The 21,308-nt window shown below is 40.0% G+C and overlaps 1 protein-coding gene across 2 annotated transcripts in view; it reads left to right on the forward strand.

The window, feature by feature from the left end:
• The first annotated feature begins 566 nt into the window (after window positions 1-566).
• UBE2H (ubiquitin conjugating enzyme E2 H) overlaps window positions 567-21,308 on the forward strand; it is a 93,919-nt gene continuing 73,177 nt past the window's right edge. The window contains exon 1 of one of the 2 annotated variants that reach the window (XM_074315611.1): window positions 567-1,070. In XM_074315611.1, the coding sequence (XP_074171712.1) occupies window positions 1,018-1,070 (53 nt within the window). In that variant the 5' untranslated portion in view covers window positions 567-1,017. The remainder of the gene's footprint in view (window positions 1,071-21,308) is intronic. The other variant, XM_019751331.2, reaches the window with a different exon arrangement.

Genomic DNA, 21,308 nt, shown 5'->3' on the forward strand with positions numbered 1-21,308 from the left:
ACCGTACCCTGCTCTCTGCGCCATTTGTCGTGCGGGGAGGCCTGCGGGGTCTCTGGTCCCGCTCCCCACACAAGATCGCAGGACATGGTGAAGCCAAACAGGAACACCCATGGAGCCATAGACAGGGGAGTCATACCACTATAGTCTCACTGGCGGCATCCGCCTCTCTGCAATCCGCTCCTGCCAGCTCAGCCACCCATCTTCTTGCTAGCCCCCATCTTCTGCAGCAAAGCCATGGCAGTTATATTAGTGGCCAATGGCTCACTGGTTACAGTTGACGGCCAACTAGCCACAACTGATGGCCATCCAATCACAGTTGATGGCCATTTACTACCTGAGCCAGCACCTTTCTACGTGAGGCCGAGAGCCTGCAAATTGCACTCCTGGCTCTGTCCCCACAATGATGATGATAAGGACACTGGCAGTTGAGTGATTGAGTGGGAGAGTATGGGGAGGTAGCAGAGGCTGTGAAAAAGGAACTACATCTCCCAGAATCCCCGACGAAAGTCCACGCCGCGGCGCCCCACCCCTTTCGCCCACTGGACCCGCCCTGCCGATGACGTCACAGAGGTGACGTCACGGCGCCCAGAGCGAGGCTAGGGTAGAGAGGCCGACTGAGCTGGAGTCGTCCGCTGGTCGTGGAGGCTGCTAGGGAGCCAAGAGAGGGTGATCGGGCGAGCAGACGAGAGAGCTAGAGCAGGCAGGAGGGAGCGTCGCGCGGCGCAGAGTAGCGCCGGGGCTGGGCCGCAGCGGAACCCACAGCCGGAGAGGGGCAGCCCGAGCCGGGCGCCGCGGGGTCCCCACCCCCACTCGGCCGGACAGTGCCGGGTGTTCCCCGTGCGGGGGGCGGCGGCTGACTGGACCGAACAGGACCTAGAGGGTGTTGCCACCTCTACCGAGGAGCCGGCGCGTCCGCGGGCTCCGAGGAGCCGGGGCCCGGGGCCCGTGACAGACCAGCGGAGGAAGGGAGAAAGGCAGCGGCGGCGGCGCAGGCGACGGGGAAGCAGCGGCGACACCATGTCATCCCCCAGTCCGGGCAAGAGGCGGATGGACACAGACGTGGTCAAGCTGTATCCTTCGTGGAGGGGGGATTCAGGCTGTACGTGGGGGGCGGTGTGGGGATGCCCAGGGCACCCCCTGAAACCCAAGCGAGGGCCCTGGGGCACTACAGGGCACTGTCCGAGGCTCCCTCCCTCCTTCCAGTGCCTACGGCGGCTCCTTGGCACCTCCCATGACCGAGAGCCTTTTCAGCTCCCCTTTATCTGCAGCACCCCGAAACGTGCGTTTTTCCTCGCTCTTCCTGCACCCCCAGTGCTCATGACTTTCCACCACGACGTTTGGACTCCCTAAACAGCCCCCCCTTTTTCCTTTTTTCCAGTACCAGCCACCTCTCTTCACCTACGAGCCCACCTTCAGGGTCTCTCTTTCCTGTTTGCTCTTTTGACTTTAGGGACTCGAGATAGAAATTCCGGAGAGTGAAGCCTTTTCTCCTTTTCTTGAGATGCCTCCCTTCCCTCCACTCACAGTGCTTCTTGAACTGGGGTAACTCAAGTGACCTCCTTTATCCCTAATTCCTTTCTATATTAGGAAGAGAGTAGTTTGCTCAGTGCCCCCTCTTGTAAGTGATAAAGAGCTCTGAATGTTTTAAATCAGAGACCCCTGTTAAGCTTTCTGGTCCCTAGTAGAACCTCACTGTTTTTCTTTCCACCGACAAAGCCTGTCCCACCCATAGTTATATGTGGTGAGGACCCCCAGGCCCTCTCGCAAGACACCTCCATATTGTGCATATGACAGCTGGGGGAGGGAGGGAAAGGATTTCCTTAACAAAATAGCCCCTGTACTAGCCACTTACGCAAACACCCTTTATGAGGATAAGGTTCTTGGGGAATAATTGCCATGATCTTGCCAAATGACACCCTTTATTTTCCTACCCCCCTCCCCCAACTTTATGTACTCTGGAGGTAGCAGTGGGAAAGCTGTAACTGATAAGAGTCCTTCAGGCAGTGGTTTTGGTTGGAGTCCAGACTGATTATTTCATTACCAGCTAGAGAAATTCGCGAAGGTTCCTGTGACAAATCGAGAAATTTTTTAAGGAGTAATTTAGAGGGTGGGGGGGAGGAAATGAGCCCAGTGTTCTGGACAACTAGTCACTGGGGAGAGGGGTAAACGTGTAGGGAGTGGTAGTGTGTGAAAAGCAGTTAAAAAGTCCTGTCTCTTGCTTCTCTCTCCCTCACCCCCATCCCCCCACCATTTCCCCCTGTTGCAGGGTTTTGTTTATATAACTCAAGTTGTTTGGCTAGATTCTTCAGGTGAATTCCTTCTTTCTTCCTTTTATTTGTTACTGTTTTGATTGGACATTTTACCTCTGTGTAGAGATCGATGATTGTTGTTAAAGACTCAGTAATGGAATTTGCTAAAGTTTTAAACAAGTAGTTTTTGCATTTGGTTTGCAAGTGGGGGATGGGAGGGAAGTTGACTGGGCAAGAGATTTTCTTTTTATAATCTTTTCAGGAATAAGAAGGTGTTTTTCTCCTCACTCAGGAAACTTGGCTGGAAATTAGGAACAGTAGATAAACTTCTAAGTTTAGGGCTTGAAGTTTAGAATTTGGGGGAGGTAGAAGTGAGGATTAGAGAGAGGAGCAAGTAATAAAGTATATATTACGTACCAAACATATATCCAGGCACAAGTGAAATGGACTCTTTATGAACTGTTTGTGGCTCTGATTGAGTTTTGTAAACGTGTGAATGATACCAGTAATGTTGGCTTTTCATAAGGTTGCAGGAAAACTTGTAACTATGGCTGTGTGTACATTTCACACAAAGCAGTTTCGGGTTTTATTTTTGTTTAGAAACTAGGAAATGACATGGTGGCAGAATCTGAGTTATTTTTATCTTGAATTGAGAGTTACTGTCACACCTAATGCAAATTTCTACCTAATGTTTAATTAGGATGGGGGTGGGCAAGAGAATGCCAGCTGTTTTTGATCAATGTCAGATTCTCAAATTATATACATACATATTTTTAGAAGATTGAGGATAAAGGGTGAGGCCTAACTTGACCTGATGCCTTTTCCATACAGTGCCTTTTGTTCATTTAGTAGTTGTGGCATCTAGAATGATTACCGCATTTAGGAGTCGGGTGTGGGGGGTGGAGAGGGAGAGGAAAACAGACAAAGAACAGCAGGGTGTCTTTCTTTTTTTCTTCCCCTAAGTGGCTTATTTCATAGCTTATTTTTAGTAGAAGATGAAGAAAGGCAAAGATGCTTTGGCCTTCTGTTCTTTCCCCACCTTCCTCCTTTCTGACAAAAGAAAGCAGAGGCTTTTTAAAAATCATAGATCTCTGAGATATGAGATAGGAGGACACCAGTCTCACGATTTAACAGGCACAGGTTATCTTTGTTTCGTGTTTGTTATTTTCTGGGCTAACGTAGTTTGGAAGTTAACATTTTCGTATTTCCTTTTGTGTGTGCATGTGTGTTGTGTGGGTAAGAGATTTTTGTGGCCTCCTTTCTCTGTTGAATTCACACTGGTAGGCCCAAATGGAGCCAACAATTTTTAAGCAAGGTATATTTAGCAAAACATTTAAGTAAAAATTTCTCAACCCACCACTAAAATGAGTACAATTGTGTGAGAGGGCTGGGGGTTGAAAATGAAAGATGGTGGAGAGGAAGTAGAAAAGGTCTGAAGGAATGTACTTGCTTTTTGCCCCTCGGTGCCCCTTGATGATTTGTTTGGTGTGGAGGCCGATAGCTAGTTTCATTGCAATCTCCTGTTTCAGCCCATTTTTGGATGTCTCCTGAGCATAATTATGCCACCACGATTTACAGCCTGGTAGGGAACCTATATAGCAGGAAAGTAGCGGTGTGGGGGTAGGGAGAGAAGAGGATGAGTAACTAATGGGCCACTGCCTTCTACCACCTTGATAGGTTCCCTGGGTGTTGTTTGGAGTCAGTGATATTTCTTTTGTGGCAGGTTGGTAGGAGGAGAGCTGACTCCCAAGTTATGCAGGGAATGAGTGTTTTGCACCAATGCACTTAATAATCTGCTGGGCGATTATGTTCTGAAACTCTGACTCATTCATTGTTTCTCTTCTGATCCTTTTGCTGAGGGTTGTGCAAACCTCTCCAGGAGCCCAGAAACTGATGTACATGACTTTTGGGCCCTGTAGGAATGTGTCCCAATCAGGAAGCTTGCAGTTAGCCCAAATCCCATGGAATGGTCGTGAATAGTGTGGCCGTTTGTCTGTCGAGTCAGGTCGCTGGCTGACACTGTGCTGTTTCCAGCCTGGCAGCCTTTGAGGTTTCCATCTCAAACCGGGCTTATTATTTAGATTGTCTGAGAACTGGGACTCTGCTGACCTTAAAGCGTGATTTGCCCTAAAGGAATATCGGTTTAAGTCCTCCCTGGTGGAGGAACAAACAGCTCAGATTACACGGGTTTCCTTGTTGGTGGGGGTTACTCGTCTCACCCTGTTGCACAGCCTGGTGATCCTTTTATCTGTGAACCAGTGGCCCCTGCTGAAGGCTGGAGCTGCTTGTTTTGGAAAAGCGTATGCAGGCAAAAGGCCTCAGGCACAGCTCCTCACAACTCATTGGCTGCTCTGTTACTACCCGGAAAAGGAGGAGGGGCGGAGCTACCGAACAGCTGATGGAGTGTGTGGCCAGAGCGTGTTTATATACAAAAGAAGTAGGGGCTGGGGAGGCTTTGTGAGTGGTGTTATAGGATCAAGTGTGTTTTCACGGGGTAAAAGGAGGACAGGAAAACCTGACCAGTTAGAGTGCAAGAAATGTTAGGTTAAATCATAAAAGTGGATCTGATAAGTAATGGGGACTTTGCATACTCTCTGTGTCAGTGGTGTGAGATTTTGAAACTTACTTTATCGTACTAAGAGTTTTCAAAGATTCCCTTTTTCAGAGGCCGTGTCATAACTTAAAACAGGATATGTTGCGACTTTAAGTGTACTTAACTGACTCAGGCAGGGATTCAGAAGTATGGTAGCAATGTAAGCTTCCTCCACAAAAGCTTTAAGAGTGGTAGGAAAGGCCAGTGACTTACACCTTTTCATTAACAGCCTTAGTGAATCTTACAGAATCCTGGGTATCTGCCTGAGGGTTTCAGAAGCTTTCAATAACAGTTCATCCCCTCAAACGTTTGATTTTGTGCCAGGCTTGGTGTTAGGTGCTGGGGGTTTTGTAGTGAAAACTGTAGTGAGTGTAGTCATGATGCTTATATAACTAGTCAAACAGTTTTTCTTAAAAATCAAACTACGGGCTGTTGATAGCAGGTCAGCACTGTATCACCTTTTGTAATAACTTTTTAATCATTTTTTGTAATAACTTTGTAATTGTATTTTTGGAATTGACTTTTCAAGGAATAGGGAGGTTAAAATGTGAATTTTATGTGATGGTATGTGTGGGTATCTGTGTTCCTGTTATTTAAAAGATGTTAAAAAATGGAAATAAAAATTAAAATGTGTAGCCATTTGTCTTTGACACCAACTTTAGTATTTTGCTATTAATCAGTAGTCATTCTATCCCTAAGTTATTAATCTTTGTTACTCTGATTTGTGCTCGAAGTGTAGACAATTATGTAATGTTTTAACCAGCTCCGGTGTCAGTTGGGAACCTGTATTTTGCCTTTTATTTCCTGTGGCCTCTGTTTTAGGAGCTGATGAGGTGGAAGGTGGAACAGTTTAATGGTCTTCAAGCTAAAAGTTACAGCTTTGGCAACTCCCAGTGTTCTGAATTTATCTTCTCTGCCTAGATTTTGGTGACAAATATAACATACTAGTACTTATTTTGGTTAAGCAGGAACCTACATGAGTAAGCATTCACAGCTTCAGGACATCTGATTCCTGCAGTGCAGTTCTAGTAAATTATACGCAAGCCTAAAAATTCAGCTTAGCACAATTTCCCCGGCACCTTGATCTGCATTTATGTATAGTGTATATAATTTAGTATCTTGTTCAGTCTTAACAGATTTAATGGTTCCAAGAATCATTGGATTTTTAGGCATGCAATTCAGACCTGCAGAAATACTTTAGATTGCAGTAGCTTTTCAACTGTAGACCCACAGTGTACATTTTAGTAAAATAATGAGAAAACGTAGTTGGATTATACAAATACTAAGATAATTGAGGGAAATGAAGGTTACAGAAAGAGAAAGAAAACAGTCACCCATAATCCTATCCTTTAAACAGTAATTCTCAAATTTTAGGGTCATCTTAATTATCTGGAGGGTTTGCTAAAACAGGTTGCTGGGTCCCACCTCTGGAGTTGTCCATTCAATAGGTCTAGAGTGGGGCCTGAGAACTTGCATTTGTGACAAGTTCCCACATGATGATGGTGCTTTGGCCCAAAGACCGCAGTTTAATAACCATTGTCCTGGAAGGTTAACATTCTGGTGTTTTTTCTTATCAGTCCTTTTTTCCTCCCAGGATATATTATTTTCAACCTGTTGCTTATACTCTATGTGCCTTGTTTTTGCTTAGTATTTTTGCAACCACCTTTCACAGTTAAAAATACCAGACATAATGCTAGATGTAATATGCCATTCCATGCCCTGCTATCGGTTTCATTCTTTGCCATTTTTCTGTGATAAGAGTGAAGTCAACCTCTTAGGCATAAGACTTTCCCTGTATTTGGATTATTTCTATTTTCTGAAAATAGGATGCTAGATCTAAGATAGTAAACATTTGAATTAAAATATTTAATTAAAAACCTTGGGGCCAGCACTCATTGGGCTTTCATTTTGTTCTGTTGTGTTTTTCTTGGTGTCATTTCAGCGCTGAAGCCAGTCAGCCGGGCATAGTGATAAAAGATGCATTCTGATCTCTTTGTTTAAACTATGTTTTTTGTGATAATGGTAATCCTCAAATTAGGGATACTTTTGTACTTCCTAAAGTGCCTACTGTGAGGTGGTAGGTTAAATGTATTACATTCATGAGCAGATAGATATGGCTGGCAAGAGCGGTAGAATTAGTTATGGTATCTTGAATTTTTTTCCTTTTTCTTTTTTTATTGAGGTATAATTGGTATAAATAACTGCATATTTAAATTTGATAAGTTTTGCTCGTATTACCCATGAAGCCTATCACCACAGTCAAGATAGCGAACGTATTCATCTTCCATAAAAGTTTCTTGTGCCCCTAGATAGTCTTTCTCTCCCTGCCCCCAACCAGTGATCTGATTTCTGTCACTATAATGATTTTGTATTTTCTAGAATTTTCTGTAAATTGAATCATATAGTATGTATTCTATTTGTGTGGATTGTTTCACTGTAGTTTGAGATTCACCCATGTGGTTACTATGTAGTTATTTCCTTTTTACTGCTGAGTAAGTGTTCCATTGTATGGCTGTCCTACAATTTGTTTATGCATTCACCTCTTTATGGACGTTTGGGTTGTTTCCACTTTGGGGCTATTACAAATAAAGCTGTATGGACACACGCTTCTCTGGGGTAAGTATAGAGTAGAATAGCTGAATCATTTGGTAGGTATAGATTTAACTTTTTAACAGCTTGAATTTAGTTTTTGCTGATTGGTAGTCATTTCATACACAGATTGCGACATTAAACTGTTTCAGTTGTGTATTTTGAAGGAATCCCATTAAATAGCATGCTCCTAAAGCACTGATTTCTAACCTCTCTCTGTCAAAGTGAGTTTTGTAGCTGGTCTTCCCTCTTCCCTATTCAAAATTAGTGAATTAAATTTTCATTGTGAAATATTTTTGTTTTGTGGGCCTTTAGAGTGGGATTTTACAATTATGGTCACAAATAACTTATGTTTTTGCATTTGCTAGTAAGACTATACTTTTTTGAAAAGGTGAGCACACTTTTTGTGGATGGTACCCTTTTCTTGCGTTTTGTAAAGTACTGATGAAAGTTTTTTTTTAAACATTAATTTTACTTAGCATTTCCAGCTACCTTTACAGCAGTTGGCAAATATTTAAACATAGAACTCTGTTAAGGTCTGAATAGGTCTGAATAGTATCTTCAGAATTCATGTGAACTAAACTCAGAGAAAAGCAATAGCAGCTCAGTGGCAGAACAGGAAACAGATTCTCAGAGTTAGGTATCCCTTAGTATGTTTTCCTGGAATCTGTTTTAAAGGTAATTTTTAACAAAATGGTGGGGGTTTTTGTTTTGTTACTTTTTGGCATCCTACGTGAGTTATTTGATAGGCTAATTAATAGGCATGCCATAATAAAAAAAATTATACATTGCTTTGTAATAGTTGGCATTATATTTTTGAAAAAATTACAAATATTAAAATTTATGTGTAGGTGTTTACATGCATGTTGCTTAAAAAATTAACATCTTATTACTGATACCTGGAACATTTAGCTTCGCTAACAAGAAACAAGACAACCTGGTTTATGCAATGATAATTATTCAGTGGGAGACTTTGGTTCAGTCATCAGACGAGGGCTGTGCTCATGTGTATCAGTGTATTATTTTCAGATTGCCAAAATGTAATTCAGGTGCAATGTAGAAACCTTTGAAAACACAGGAAAGTCAGCGTGTACTTTTAGAGGCTGTTGTTTGTTACATTAGTGATTCTCAAGTGGGATATTGGGTTTGAGAAAACTTGTTATATTTTTCTGGGCAGGTACTTTGGTTATTGTAGTTGCTTCTCTGTACTTTGCCACTTGCTTGGGAAAGGTGGCTGGTTGTTTGCAGGCTGATGCTTATGGCGGTACCTGCCGTGGCTGGCAGGACTCAAATCTTCAAGAGCCAGGTGGTGGAAATCCCTATATGCACACGTGAGGGATGAAGGATCCTGTTTGTCTTCCTCTGTTTCTAGGTGTCTAGGGCAGTAGGTAGGCAGTTTGAATAGGTACTACTGAGCTTTTGACCGGCCTTGCAAAGAAGTCAGGGAGGTGTAAGAAACCCATGTGAAGGGGAGAGGCTTGGCTGGATTTTGTCATCTTTAGGAAGAGAGGCATGGCTGGGTCAGCAGCCTTCGGGCTCACGAAACGTGCCTAGGCTATAGCACTTGTAGGAACCGTATTTGGGGATTTAGAATATTCTTTATTGGTTGGGAATGGAATCTTTATGTCTTTTGTTCAACTTCCTGATTTCTAACTTTAAACCACTTTTTTGGGGGGGCATTATGTATACAACAAGTAAGAGACATTCCTACATTTGAAATTGTTATTGATGTTGCAAATTATGCAGTTTCTTTTCAGTGATAGGCAAAATGTTTCTTTTTCCATGTATCATGTTTTTATCATGTATACTTTTCAAGGTTCCTTGGATTATAAAATTTTAGTTGAGGCAATGTAAATAGAAAATTAGATAAAGAGTGTGGTGGTTCTGTTACCTCAGAAGCAATTGGGTTACTACTCAGTATAGTGAAAATAAATTTAGTTGTTTTGTCCAAATGATTTCAGTATAATTTTGGTTATCTGGACATTGCTCTCAATCAGTTGACTTTATATTGCATAGACAGTTTCTGAAAGGTTGATGAATTTGAAAATTCAAAAGTTCAGGGTAAACATTTCCATTGTAGTGTCTATCTGTAGAAGGTTGATTTGGTTAGAATCTTGTCCATAAGAGACTACCAGGTGGTTGGATATATTGTTTTATGGTCTTATAGACTACTGAATGTTTAGGACCTTTTTGCTAATTGTTTATCTAACTCGGTTACTAAATTAGTAAATCTTTTTGGCAACAAAGCTTGAAACTACATGACCCTTTTTGTTTCAATCCAAAGGAAAGAAACTGGATTTTTTTTTTTTTTTTTTTTTTTTCATTAACAAATGGTTTGTTGGCTTTTAGGGTCCCACAACTGTGAACTGGTTCAGAGTCCCACCTTATCCACCAGGTATGCGTTCTAAGACTCCCACTGGATGCCTGGAACCATGGATACTATCAAACCCTACATATCCTATGATTTTGCCTGCACATACATACACTTTCCCATCCGAATTGCCAGCATCACTCCTCTAGTGCTTTGGGGCTATTATTAAGTAAAATAAGGGTGACTTGAACACAATCACTGCCATACCTCGACAGTCAACCTGATAACCAAGATGGCTACTAAGTGACTAAAGGGCAGGTTGTGTAGACAGCGTGGATACACTGGACAGAGGCATGATTCACATCCAGGGCGGGATGGAGCCAGACTGCGTGAAATGTCTTCACACTGCTCGGAATGCCATGTGACTTAAAATGTATGAAGTGTTTATTTCTGGAATTTTCCATTGACTATATTTGGACTGTGAGTAACTGAAACCACAGAAAGGGAAACCGTGGATAAGGGGGGACTACTGTACTTGGTCAGATCACTAACCCGAACTAAGGCTCCTATAGTGGAATCGGCCCCTGACGTAAATCTTGGGCGTTTTGGATTTTTATTACAAATTGTATTCAAATGGATGAACATAGAAAGGAAATGCATTTTAAATGCTTGCAGCATTTTCTGACAAAAGGAGTTTTAGCTCTTAATTGGTGGCTGATCTCAGTGTTGCTTTAGAATGTATTTAAATAAGTATATTAAATGTAGAACATAATACATGTTTGATAACAGAATCATCAATCTTGGCAACACAATTTGACATTATTAGCATCTGCTAATTTTACTGACTAATTCATCCAATTCATCATAGCCACCATATTGATAATGAATAAAGGAAAATCTATATTTTGTTTCTCTATTCATTTGTATCCTTAGAGATTAAAAACAAAAATCTATTCAGATTTGTTTTATGGGGGTAAGAAGGAGAGGAAGTGGACGTTTGCGTGTGTTTTTTAGTCTAATTATCTGGATTGCTGCCCATTTCTCCGAGCAGTAAAGAAAGACAGTTCTTGAATGCTGCCTTTGATTATCAAATAACATATATTGGCGTATACCTGGATTGAGTCATTCATGCTCTCGTGAACATAGTTGCTTTTATCTTTTCTTTCTATAGGCTTTTAGGTTAGACTAGTTAGGTACCAGATTCTTTCTGTCTTTGATTAATTAGTGTGGCTTTTCCTTTGTTTGAGATTTAGCTAAGAGTTGTAGAGCATGTAAACCATAATGCATCTGGAAGACTACTGGTGGCTCATAAAGACTATAATACCATTTCATGTAGTTCAACCTATATGTCTGTTTTCTGTTAGTGTTCCTGGCTTATATTTTGACTAATTTGTAGGAGTTGAGCAAGACAGTTAAATTCACTGGCAGGAAAGTACATAAATATACCCTTAAAAGAGAAGGTATTTCCAGATCCTTTACAGTATCTTCCATTCATGCTTAATTAAAAGTAGTAGTGAAGCCAGATCCTTTTATCTAGAAGTTTGAAAATCAGAGCATACTTGGCCTATTTCTCTGTGTGCACCGTGGCAGTTATTTATCAAACTCGAACTTACTTCTGCTAGAAATGTATAGTTACTACTTTGCTATGTATCCTCTGAATGTAAACATAGGCTATGCCTTAGATTAGCTGTAACTTTGTTCAGTGAAGTCAGGCACAGTGGGAATTGGGCACCTGAATTTTGTGTTCCTACACTTTCAAGGTTCTGGTCTCTCCTTGCCTCCAAAGAATTTGCTTTTTCTAAGCTACTATTATTCAATCTGGTGAGTGTTTCTGAGACTCAGAAGCTGCTAACTAACTGTATTTTCTTTAAGTCCTCAAGGTAGGAAGTCAAGAGGCCTCTATCACCCAGCATCCTCCTGTGCTATTCAGACAAGGTAAATGAGAGTAGTTCCCTGTCCCTAGGGGATCATGTTCCCAGGATTAAGGTTTGGCCCCTTTGCATCCTGTAATTCAAAGAATGACTAACGAAATACCATGTCTACCTGTGCTTATTCTCCATTTTTTGTGTTGACCTGGAAAAAAAATGAGTATATATATATATATATATATAGTATATAGTAAATATATAAATATGTGTAATATATAGATACTCATGCCTTTGAAAAGGATTATCTTAACTGACAAAGATACATATCTTTCTATTTAATGGGAAATAGAATTAGAAATTCTTTTTCTTTTTTAGGGGAACAGGACTTTATTGGGGAACAGTGTGTACTTCCAGAACTTTTTTCCAAGTCAAGTTGTTATCCTTTCAATCTTAGTGGTGGAAGGTGCTGTTCAGCTTCAAGTTGTTGGCCTTTCAGTCTGAGTTGTGGAGGGCGCAGCTCAGCTCCAGGTCCAGTTGCCGTTGCTAGTTTCAGGGGCACAACCCACCTTCCCTTGTGAGAGTCGAACTGGCAACTTTGTGGTTGAGAGGATGCGCTCCAACCAACTGAGCCATCTGGGAGCTCAGCGGCAGCTCAGCTCAAGATGCCGTGTTCAATTTTAGTTGCAGGGGGCGCTGCCCACCATCCCTTGCGGGACTCAAGGAATTGAACTGGCAACCTTGTGGTTGAGAGCCCACTGGCCCATGTGGGAATCGAACCGGCAGCCTTCGGAGTTAGGAGCACGGAGCTCCAACTGCATGAGCCACTGGGCCGTCCAAAATTCTTTATTTAAAAAAAAAATTTCCCCCCTTTCTTGTTGCCTCCCCCCCCAACTCCGGTTCAAGCCATTGTTTTTCAGTCTAGTTGTGTAGGACACTGCTCCCTGGTCCATGTGGGAGTCGAACCGGTGACGTTGGCGTTAGGAGCACGGCGCTTCAACCACCTGAGCCACTGGGACGGCCCTTCAAACTTTTTTATTTATTTTCAGTGTTTTTTTCCAGGACCCATCAACTCCAAGTCAAGTTGTTTCAGTCTAGTTGTGGAGGGTGCAGCTCACAGAGGCCCATGTGGGGACTGAACCGGCGACCTTGTTGTTAAGATCACCGCACTCTAACCAACTGAGCTAATGGGCCTCCCCAGAAATTCTTTATTTTGTGGAATAAGAAAATAGTGTATGACTTGTGTGCTTTTAAATTGGGGCTTATTACTCATTTCAATGAATTGGATAAAACGTAATGAGTCTAGTAGTCTGTTTTCTCGTGTCGTGTTTTCGTTTTGTCAGTTCTGATGAAATCCTGATGACATTTTATTATTTAAAGTTAAATTTTGGGAGGTATTACACTTACATAAATTTTAGTGTGTTTCTCTACTTGGAGAAAACCTGGAATGCCAATAATAATATAAAGCAGCGGTTGCTTTCTGAATACAGAGGCTGTTTGAGTTGAAATTAATTGTATTCTTTCTGGGCAATATGGTTTGTGGCCTTAAGTAACAGTTTGAGGAACACAGATGCTTCACTGTACTGCTTCAGATTAGGAGAGTAAACTCTGGTATTTTGTTTTTATTATCGATGGAAAAAATACAAGCCAAAGTTGAAAGAAGGAATCTGCTTTTCATCTGTGACTTACGAAATCAGTTTTACTACTTAGTAATCACATTTGTTACGTGAAAAATTAAAACAGTATAGCCTAATGCCTCAGTTAATCCTGTTTATGAATGTAAGAGGCAAAGGGAAAAACGAAAATGACTTAGTAGGTTTTAATGTAAATGTCCTGGTATCTTTTTACAACAATAGGTTAGATGACATTGCATTTTGTATTTTTGGGGTGTCTGAACTGTATGCACCCTGTCAATTTAAAAACTGAAATACGGCCTGTAAGAGTGCCTAATTGAGAGAAGCTTTTATCAGGCTAAAATGGCAGCATGCTGTTCCTTTCAAAAATTTATGTGTTTAATTACCTAAATTATATTTTGTTTTTTAAAAGGTAAATTACAGAATAGAAGTAGAAGTATAATTGAGTAAAAGAATAGGCCCAGAGCCAGGATAGGATCCCATCAGTCTGAAACAGTTAAGTATTTAAGCATTTAAATATTTTACCTTTATGTCTTTTAATACTCTCCAGATACTTTAAATACATATTTTGCCAAAAATTTGGGTGCCAACATTTTTATTGATAAAGTTCTAAGTACCTATAGTGGATCAATTTTGCTTCATGTTATAGTAACTTTAATTATTAGTCTCTACACAGCTAAGCATTTATAAAAACTAGATGCTTAAATTTTTAAAAGTTGGCATGAAAAATCTTGGGATCCTTCTCATTTTCTACTGTTTTTACCTTTAATGTTTTTCGAGCTTTTGACTTTTTAGATAAACTTCTTATTTTAGATACACAGAAAAGTTACAAAGATAGTACAGAGATGACCTCTGTGTTACCATTTTATATTACCATGGGACATTTGTCAAAACTAAGAAACCAACGTTGGTACACTGTTGTAACCTAAACTTCCAGGCTTTGTTCAGATTTCACCAGTTTTTCCATGAGCGTTCTTTTTTGCTCCAGGATTCAATCCAGGATAACATAATACATGTAGTGGTCATCTCTCCTTAGCATTCCCTAGTCTGTGACCGTTTCTCACTCCTTGTACATGACGTTGGCAGTTTCGGAGTACTGGAGTACAGTTTTGGAGTATTTTTTGGAGTGGTCCTCAATTTCAGTTCATGTGACTTTCCCTCTCACGATTAGCTCTTAAAATTGTGAGGTATTAAAAGTTGGCAAAATTCATTGTGGGTTTTTGGAAAGAATACCACAGAAGCCCTCATGACATCACGGTTATGTTAACCTTGATCCACGTGGCTACGGTAGTGCTTGCTACGTTTCTCCACTGTAAAGCTACTGTTTTTCCGTCTGTATTCTATTCTTTGGTAGCTTGTCAGTAAGTGTAGCTAGCACTCAAAGGGACCAGAGGAATTAGGCTCCACTTCCTGGAGGGAATAATTGTTCTTAACCATTGATTGTAAGGTTATCATCAGTGCATTAATCTTACTTATTAGTGGCTTTTGTACAGAAGTTACATTTGATTTTGAATTAAGTGTAAATTGGTACTGTCTCTTTGGAAATAAAATGGGATGTAAATATCTGAGGATGTGGTCTAATAACACACGGATTTGGTGGATTTGTTTAGCAATTTCCATGGCAAATTTTATTTTTCTACATTTGGCGGTTTTCAGATCTATAATATTTATATGTGGAAATGAATATAAGCATGATGAATGGCAAAGCTGTTAGGTAAGAGCTTCGTAACTCGTGCAGGCCCGGTGGCTCAGGTGGTTGGAGTGCCATGCTCCTAATGCTGAGGTCGCTGGTTCGAATTTCACGTGGGCCAGTGAACTGCGCCCTCTACAGCTAAGATTGTGAACAACAGCTCTCCCTGGAGCTGGGCTGCGGTGGGCTACTATGTGCTGCTATGAGTGGCGGGCAGCCTGCCGTGAGGCTGGCAGGGAGCGAGAGCTGTTGTGAGTGGCCTACAGACTAGACTGCCTCCGCCGAGGGGAGCGCAAGGCTCATAATACCAGCATGGGCCAGGGAGCTGTGTCCTACACAACGAGACTGAGAAACAACGGCTTGAACTGGAGGGCGGGGAGGGAGGTGGAAGAAGGGATGGGGGAAAGAGCCTAACTGAAGGAATTCTATAATCTTAAAGAGTTTTAAACCAGAATGAGATAGAGAACTTGGTAAGGTAGTGCTAATGCTATTACATTTTCTTCTTGTTATTAACTACAGAAAGTCCTCGAATAATATTTTGTTATAGTATTGAGGAGACACGATGAGAACTAAACTCATTGATAACAGTCTGTGGTAGGTAAAATGTGTCATTTTGCTCAAAGTCACAGAACTATCTACTGTGTGAAGTGAATACTTAGACTGTAGTTACAAAATTAACTGGTAAGAGAAGAATATATCCGCATCAGCTGCTAATTCTAGCAAAGGACCATTAATTTGGCCCATAGAAACATTTTATTCTATCCTAAAGCAATGTATTTTTCACCATTGGATACATTTTTTTTTTTAAGCAGTTCTATTTGTAATTTCAATGAAAATCTTGATATAATTGTAGTTGGCAGTTTTAACCAGAAATTCAATTATTATAGGAAGGATTAACTGTAGAACGTCACTTTTTCTTGACTTAAGAATTTTCTAAGCAATTGAAACTTATTCCTTGAAATGAGAAAATTTGTTTACTTTGACAGTTTTGGTGTATTTTTATTTTGTCTGGTGTTTCTGCCATTTTCTCCTTCCTACCATAACACTGATTTTCATATGCTGAAAGTCTTAAAAGTATAAACAATACATTGTTTTCTTGAGCAGAGTATATTTATAGCTGAGGCTGTTTGGTAAGTGACCTCTGGAAAAGTAACAGTGAGATATTAAAATTGAGCCTAACCCATTTGGTCCAGGTTAAAAAGTTAAGCCAACGTTTTGATCTCTCAGGGGCTTCCTTGAAAATAGTGAGGAAGAAAGGTAGATATTGAATATTAACGGGGAATATCTCACTAGTTATAAATATAGTGGTAATAAATTCTCTAAGGTAGTAGAGGACAGTTCAGAATTTAGATATCAACTCAAGGGGAGACCTGTGTTTTCGTGTGGCATATAAGTCAGAAGTGTTTGTAACCAGCTGTTTATTGGTTTAGTAACGCTGGTGGTGCATTTTTAGACCTTTGGCCTTTGCCAGCATCTGGACGTCATGTAAGTGCTAAGAGTCAGTAGTGTGACAGGGTCATCTTACTGGCTTGATGACTCTTGGCAGGTGTTCAGCTAGTTCTTTGGTAACCTCTATTTCCTTTGCTCACTTTTTAAAGTTTGAGTGCCCTAGTGGGCCTTTTTAATCTTTTTTTAATCAAGATTATTTTTATAGAGCCGTTTTAGCTTCACAGCAAAATTGAGGGGAAGGTACCGAGATTTCCCATATCCTTCTGCCCCACAACTCATGAACAGCCTCCCCCATTATCACATCCCCCACCAGAGTGACGCATTTGTTGGTGAACTTCCATTGACACGTCATTGTCACCCAAAGTAGTTTACATTAGTGTTCACTCTTGTTGTATATCCTATGAGCTTGGACCTGTGTATAATGACATGTATCCATCACTGTGGTGTCATACAGAGTACTTAACACTGCCCTGAAAATCCTCTGTGCTTTGCCTATTTGTTCCCCCCACCCCATCCCCTGGCAAGCACTGGTCTTTTTACTGTCTCCATAGTAGTTTTGCCCTGTCCAGAATGTCATATAGTTGGAATCATACCATATATAGTCTTTTCAGATTGGCTTTGTTCACTTAGTATTATTCATTTAAATTTCCTTCATGTCTTTTCATGGCTTGATAACTCATTTCTTTTTAGCACCGAATAATATTCCATTGTCTGGATATACCAGTTTATTTATCTTTTTTTTTTTTCCTTCCGCCTCTCCCCCACGACCTCCGGCTGCTCATGGCAGCCCAGCTCCAGTTAGTGCCTTTGTTCACAATCTTAGCTTAGAGGGCGCAGCTCACTGGCCCATGTGGGAATTGAACTGGTGACCTCCGCATTAGGAGCACAGCGCTCCCACCACCTGAACCACCGGGCCGGCCCCAGTTTATTTATCCATTCGCCTCAGTGGACCACTTTTAGCAACTAGAGTTAATAACTCTTTTTTTTTTTTTTAATATATATTTTTTCAGTTACAGTTATTTTATATTAGTTTAATTTTATATTAGTATTATTTTGTATTAGTTTCAGGTGTATAGTATAGTGGTTAGACATTTATATAATTTATGTAGTGATCCCCCCAATTAATCTAGTACCTACCTGGCACAGTATATGGTTGTTGCAACATTAATGACTATATTCCCAATGCTGTACTTTACATCCATGTGACTATTTTATAACTACCAATTTGTAGAGCTAATACTCTTAATGGTTTCTAATTTTTTCAGAGTCACTTTTGTATATTCTTCAAAAAATCTTTTAATAGCAGGTAACTAAATTCTATCCTGCTGGTCCATTTTGTCCTCAATTCTACCTTTTTTATCCCCTGATACTCGTTCTGTAATGTGCTACTTCTCGTTCTAACATATTTCACATTTATTCTTATAGCATCTTGCTTTGAGATGTTATGGCCCACTTTTTCTGGATTAAAAACCTGAGCTACATAGACTGGTCGAAAGTACTGAGATGATAGAGTAAATCCTTCTAGTGATGGGTCTGGCGCCAACTAGGCTTTCTCATGCCTTTGTCCTTATAACACACATTTGACTTTGCACATGAAGTAGGTGCTCAGGAAGCACCTGTTGAATGAATTATGATAAATAATATACGACAGGGTTTTCACCAAGTCCAGTTTTAGACTAGACTTTGGCACCTGTACAGAAACAATATGGAAATCATGCTAGAGAGAGGCAGATCTTCCTCAAATGATGGGGACTTCAGTTCTTTTATGTGCAGGTGTCATTTCATGTACACTGTTCAGTTTTCCACATGTAATGTTTATTTGTGTTCTGAAATTGTCCTTAATGTTGATACAATAGTTTATTAAGTGCCATTTTCAGGTGATTTGTGTTTTAAAATTATTTGATTCCTGGTTTTATTTAAAATCAAAGGAAATCACTAAGATTGTGGATTGGGGGAAGAAACAGCTGACACTTCTGTACCTTCACTTATATTATAAAAAACTGTGTTTCACCGAAAATAAGACCTAACCGGAAAAATAAGCTCTGGCATGATTTTTCAGGATGACATCCCCTGAACATAAACCCTAATGCGTCTTTTGGAGCAAAACTTTATATGAGACCTGGTCTTATTTTCAGGGAAATACGGTAGAATAGCTTAAAGCTTGTTAATACTCTTGTGAAGTGTCTCAAGTTCCTTTTACAAATTACTGGTTCTAAAGGTGGCTTTTACTATAGCTTCAGATTTGATACTGGTCAGCTCCTTGGTCTGTTCAGAACTTCATTGAGGATCTTATTTTGTGTGTATTTTTACCTTTTACCCGTACTCTGTGGAAAGTAGTTTGTATGTAAGAAATGCTTGTACAGCTCACACCTATAAAAAAAAATATATGTGGCCTGTTTTTAGTTACTTGGACTAATGGTGAAAATAACCAGATATTTGAACTCTCATTATATGCATTATATGCAAAACTCAAGGTTTAGTGATATATTTAGGCTGCATGTACACATAAGTGTAGCTTTTTTCTGTGTGTGTGCATGCATGGACTGTTAGAGAGGAACAAATTTTTCTCCTTAGATTATTGGTAAGTTCTTTAATCGTTTGAACCCTCTTAACACAGAAGTTCGACAGTGTTACCTGCAGACCCCTGAGAATCTCTGAGACACTTTGAAGGGAGACTATAAGGTCAAAACTTGTTTCCTAGTTACATTCTTTTTTTCGGTCTTTTTTGCTGTATTAACATTTGTACTAATGGTGGAAAACCAATGGTGGAAAACCCTACTGATGCCTTAGCATACCAAAACTGTGTTAGTAGTCATCGTATTCCTCACCACCACACACCTACAGTTTAAAAAAAGGCAGTTTCACTTGAGCATACCCTTGATAAGGAGTAAAGATGATAAATTTTGACTCTTGTGGACGTGTTTCTTTAATACTTTGTGTGATGAAATGGGAAGCACCTTTCCTGTATATTAAAGTATGGTGGTGGTTTCGAGAAAAAGCACTTAATGTAATTTTGAGTTGCCAGCTGAACTAGCTGCTTTTTTATGCAATACCATTTGTACTTGAAGTATGTCTGACAAACTATAGTTACAGGCTTGGATGTTTGGCAGACATTTTCTCAAAACGAACATAGTGAGTCCATCACTTCAAGGAAAACTGATAGTATATGCTGCCAATGAAAATAACAAAGCAAAAATTAGAATTTTGGAAAATTTGTATCTGTTATTATGTGCTTGACAGTTGCGTAATACAGACATTTCTGATGAGATCAATGGTGCTACTGAAGAACAATTTTTCAATATTGTGCGATGGAATGGGTGAACATTTGGAAGATCTATATGTGCTCACTTCTATTAAGCTAGATATTAAAGAGCTTTGCTAAATTGTTTTTGTTTCAGAGATTAGTTATTTTTCCAACAATATTTGTTAACATGTACAAGATTTATTACTTTTCAATGAATTAATGTTTTTAATTCCTAAAATGGTATATATCAAAAGATATTACCACATAAAAAAGCTTTTTAGGGTTAACCATTTTTAAGTATAAAGGGTCCTGAGGCCACAAAGTGTGAGAAGTTACTCTAACAAATTTACAGTAGCCCCCCCCCCATCCATGGTTTCACTTTCCTTGGTTTCAGTCAACCATGGTCCAAAAATATTAAATGGAAAATTCCAGAGATAAACAATTCACAAGTTTTAAATTGCATGCCGTTCTGAGCATAATGAAATCTTGTGTAGTCTCCCACTGTCCTGCCTCAAATCATCCCTTTGTCCAGCATATCCATGCTGTATATGTTACCTGCCCATTAGTCACTTAGCCATCTCTGTTACCAGATACACTGTTGTGGTATCACAGTGCTTGTGTTCAAGTAGCACTTATTTTACTTAACGTCCCCAACATGCAAGACTAGTGATGGCTGGCAATTCAGATACGCCAAAGAGAAGCCGTAAGGTGCTTCCTTTAAGTGAAAACGTATGTATAGGAAAAAACATAGTACATACCGTGTTTCCCCGAAAATAAGACCTAGCCTAACCATCAATTCTAATGCATCTTTTGGAGCAAAAATTAATATAAGACCGGGTCTTATGTAAGACCCGGTCTTATATTAAAATAAAACCCAGTCTTATTTTAAATTTTGCTCCAAAAGACGCATTAGAGCTGATGGTCCGGCTAGGTCTTATTTTTGGGGAAACATGGTATATATAGCGTTTGGTACTATCTGTGGTTTCAGGCATCCACTGGGGGGGGGCACCTTTGGAACATATCCCCCAAGGATAAGGGGGGACTACTATATATTGGAAGAGAAGTCACGTTGTTATAAAGTCTAGGCTGTGCTTCATTTGTACCTAGCATAGTGTTGGCATAATAAGTAGTAGGTTCCTTAATAAAATATTTGGATCAGGTTGAATTGACTTATACAATAAACCATGTAAATACACATTTAGCCAAGAAGGAAAACTGGTGTTGTGTGAAGATGGTGTTTTTAATATTAGTAAAGAATATCAGGTTTGCACTATATTGTATAGATGCTAAGACATTTTTCCTGCATCTTAACATCTTTGAAATTGAGATGTCTTACAGTTGGTGGTCACATTTTAATTGTCAGTTTTTTTCTTTCATGTCATGTTATATTGTAAAACAGTGTATCATTGATGTGCTGAAATAAAGTAGCTCTTCTTTTTGTATGGAGACTAGGAGGAAGCATATTTGGATAGCAGTTTACTTCTTGGGCTGCAGGATATGCTGCATTAATTGTTATTTTATCTGTCACTGAGTTGACTCTGGGCAGTTGACAATGGGGACCCATTGTTAGAATATTTCATTCAAGCAGTTATCTTTATTCCAAGTTAGAAGACTAGACTTCAGTGGCTTTTAAAATAAAATGTAAAACTGATACAAATTTTTTTTAATATGCAAAGCATTTTAT

The sequence above is a fragment of the Rhinolophus sinicus genome, linkage group LG11 (genome assembly GCF_036562045.2).
Source record: "Rhinolophus sinicus isolate RSC01 linkage group LG11, ASM3656204v1, whole genome shotgun sequence".
In the NCBI taxonomy this organism is placed as follows: Eukaryota; Metazoa; Chordata; class Mammalia; order Chiroptera; family Rhinolophidae; genus Rhinolophus; species Rhinolophus sinicus.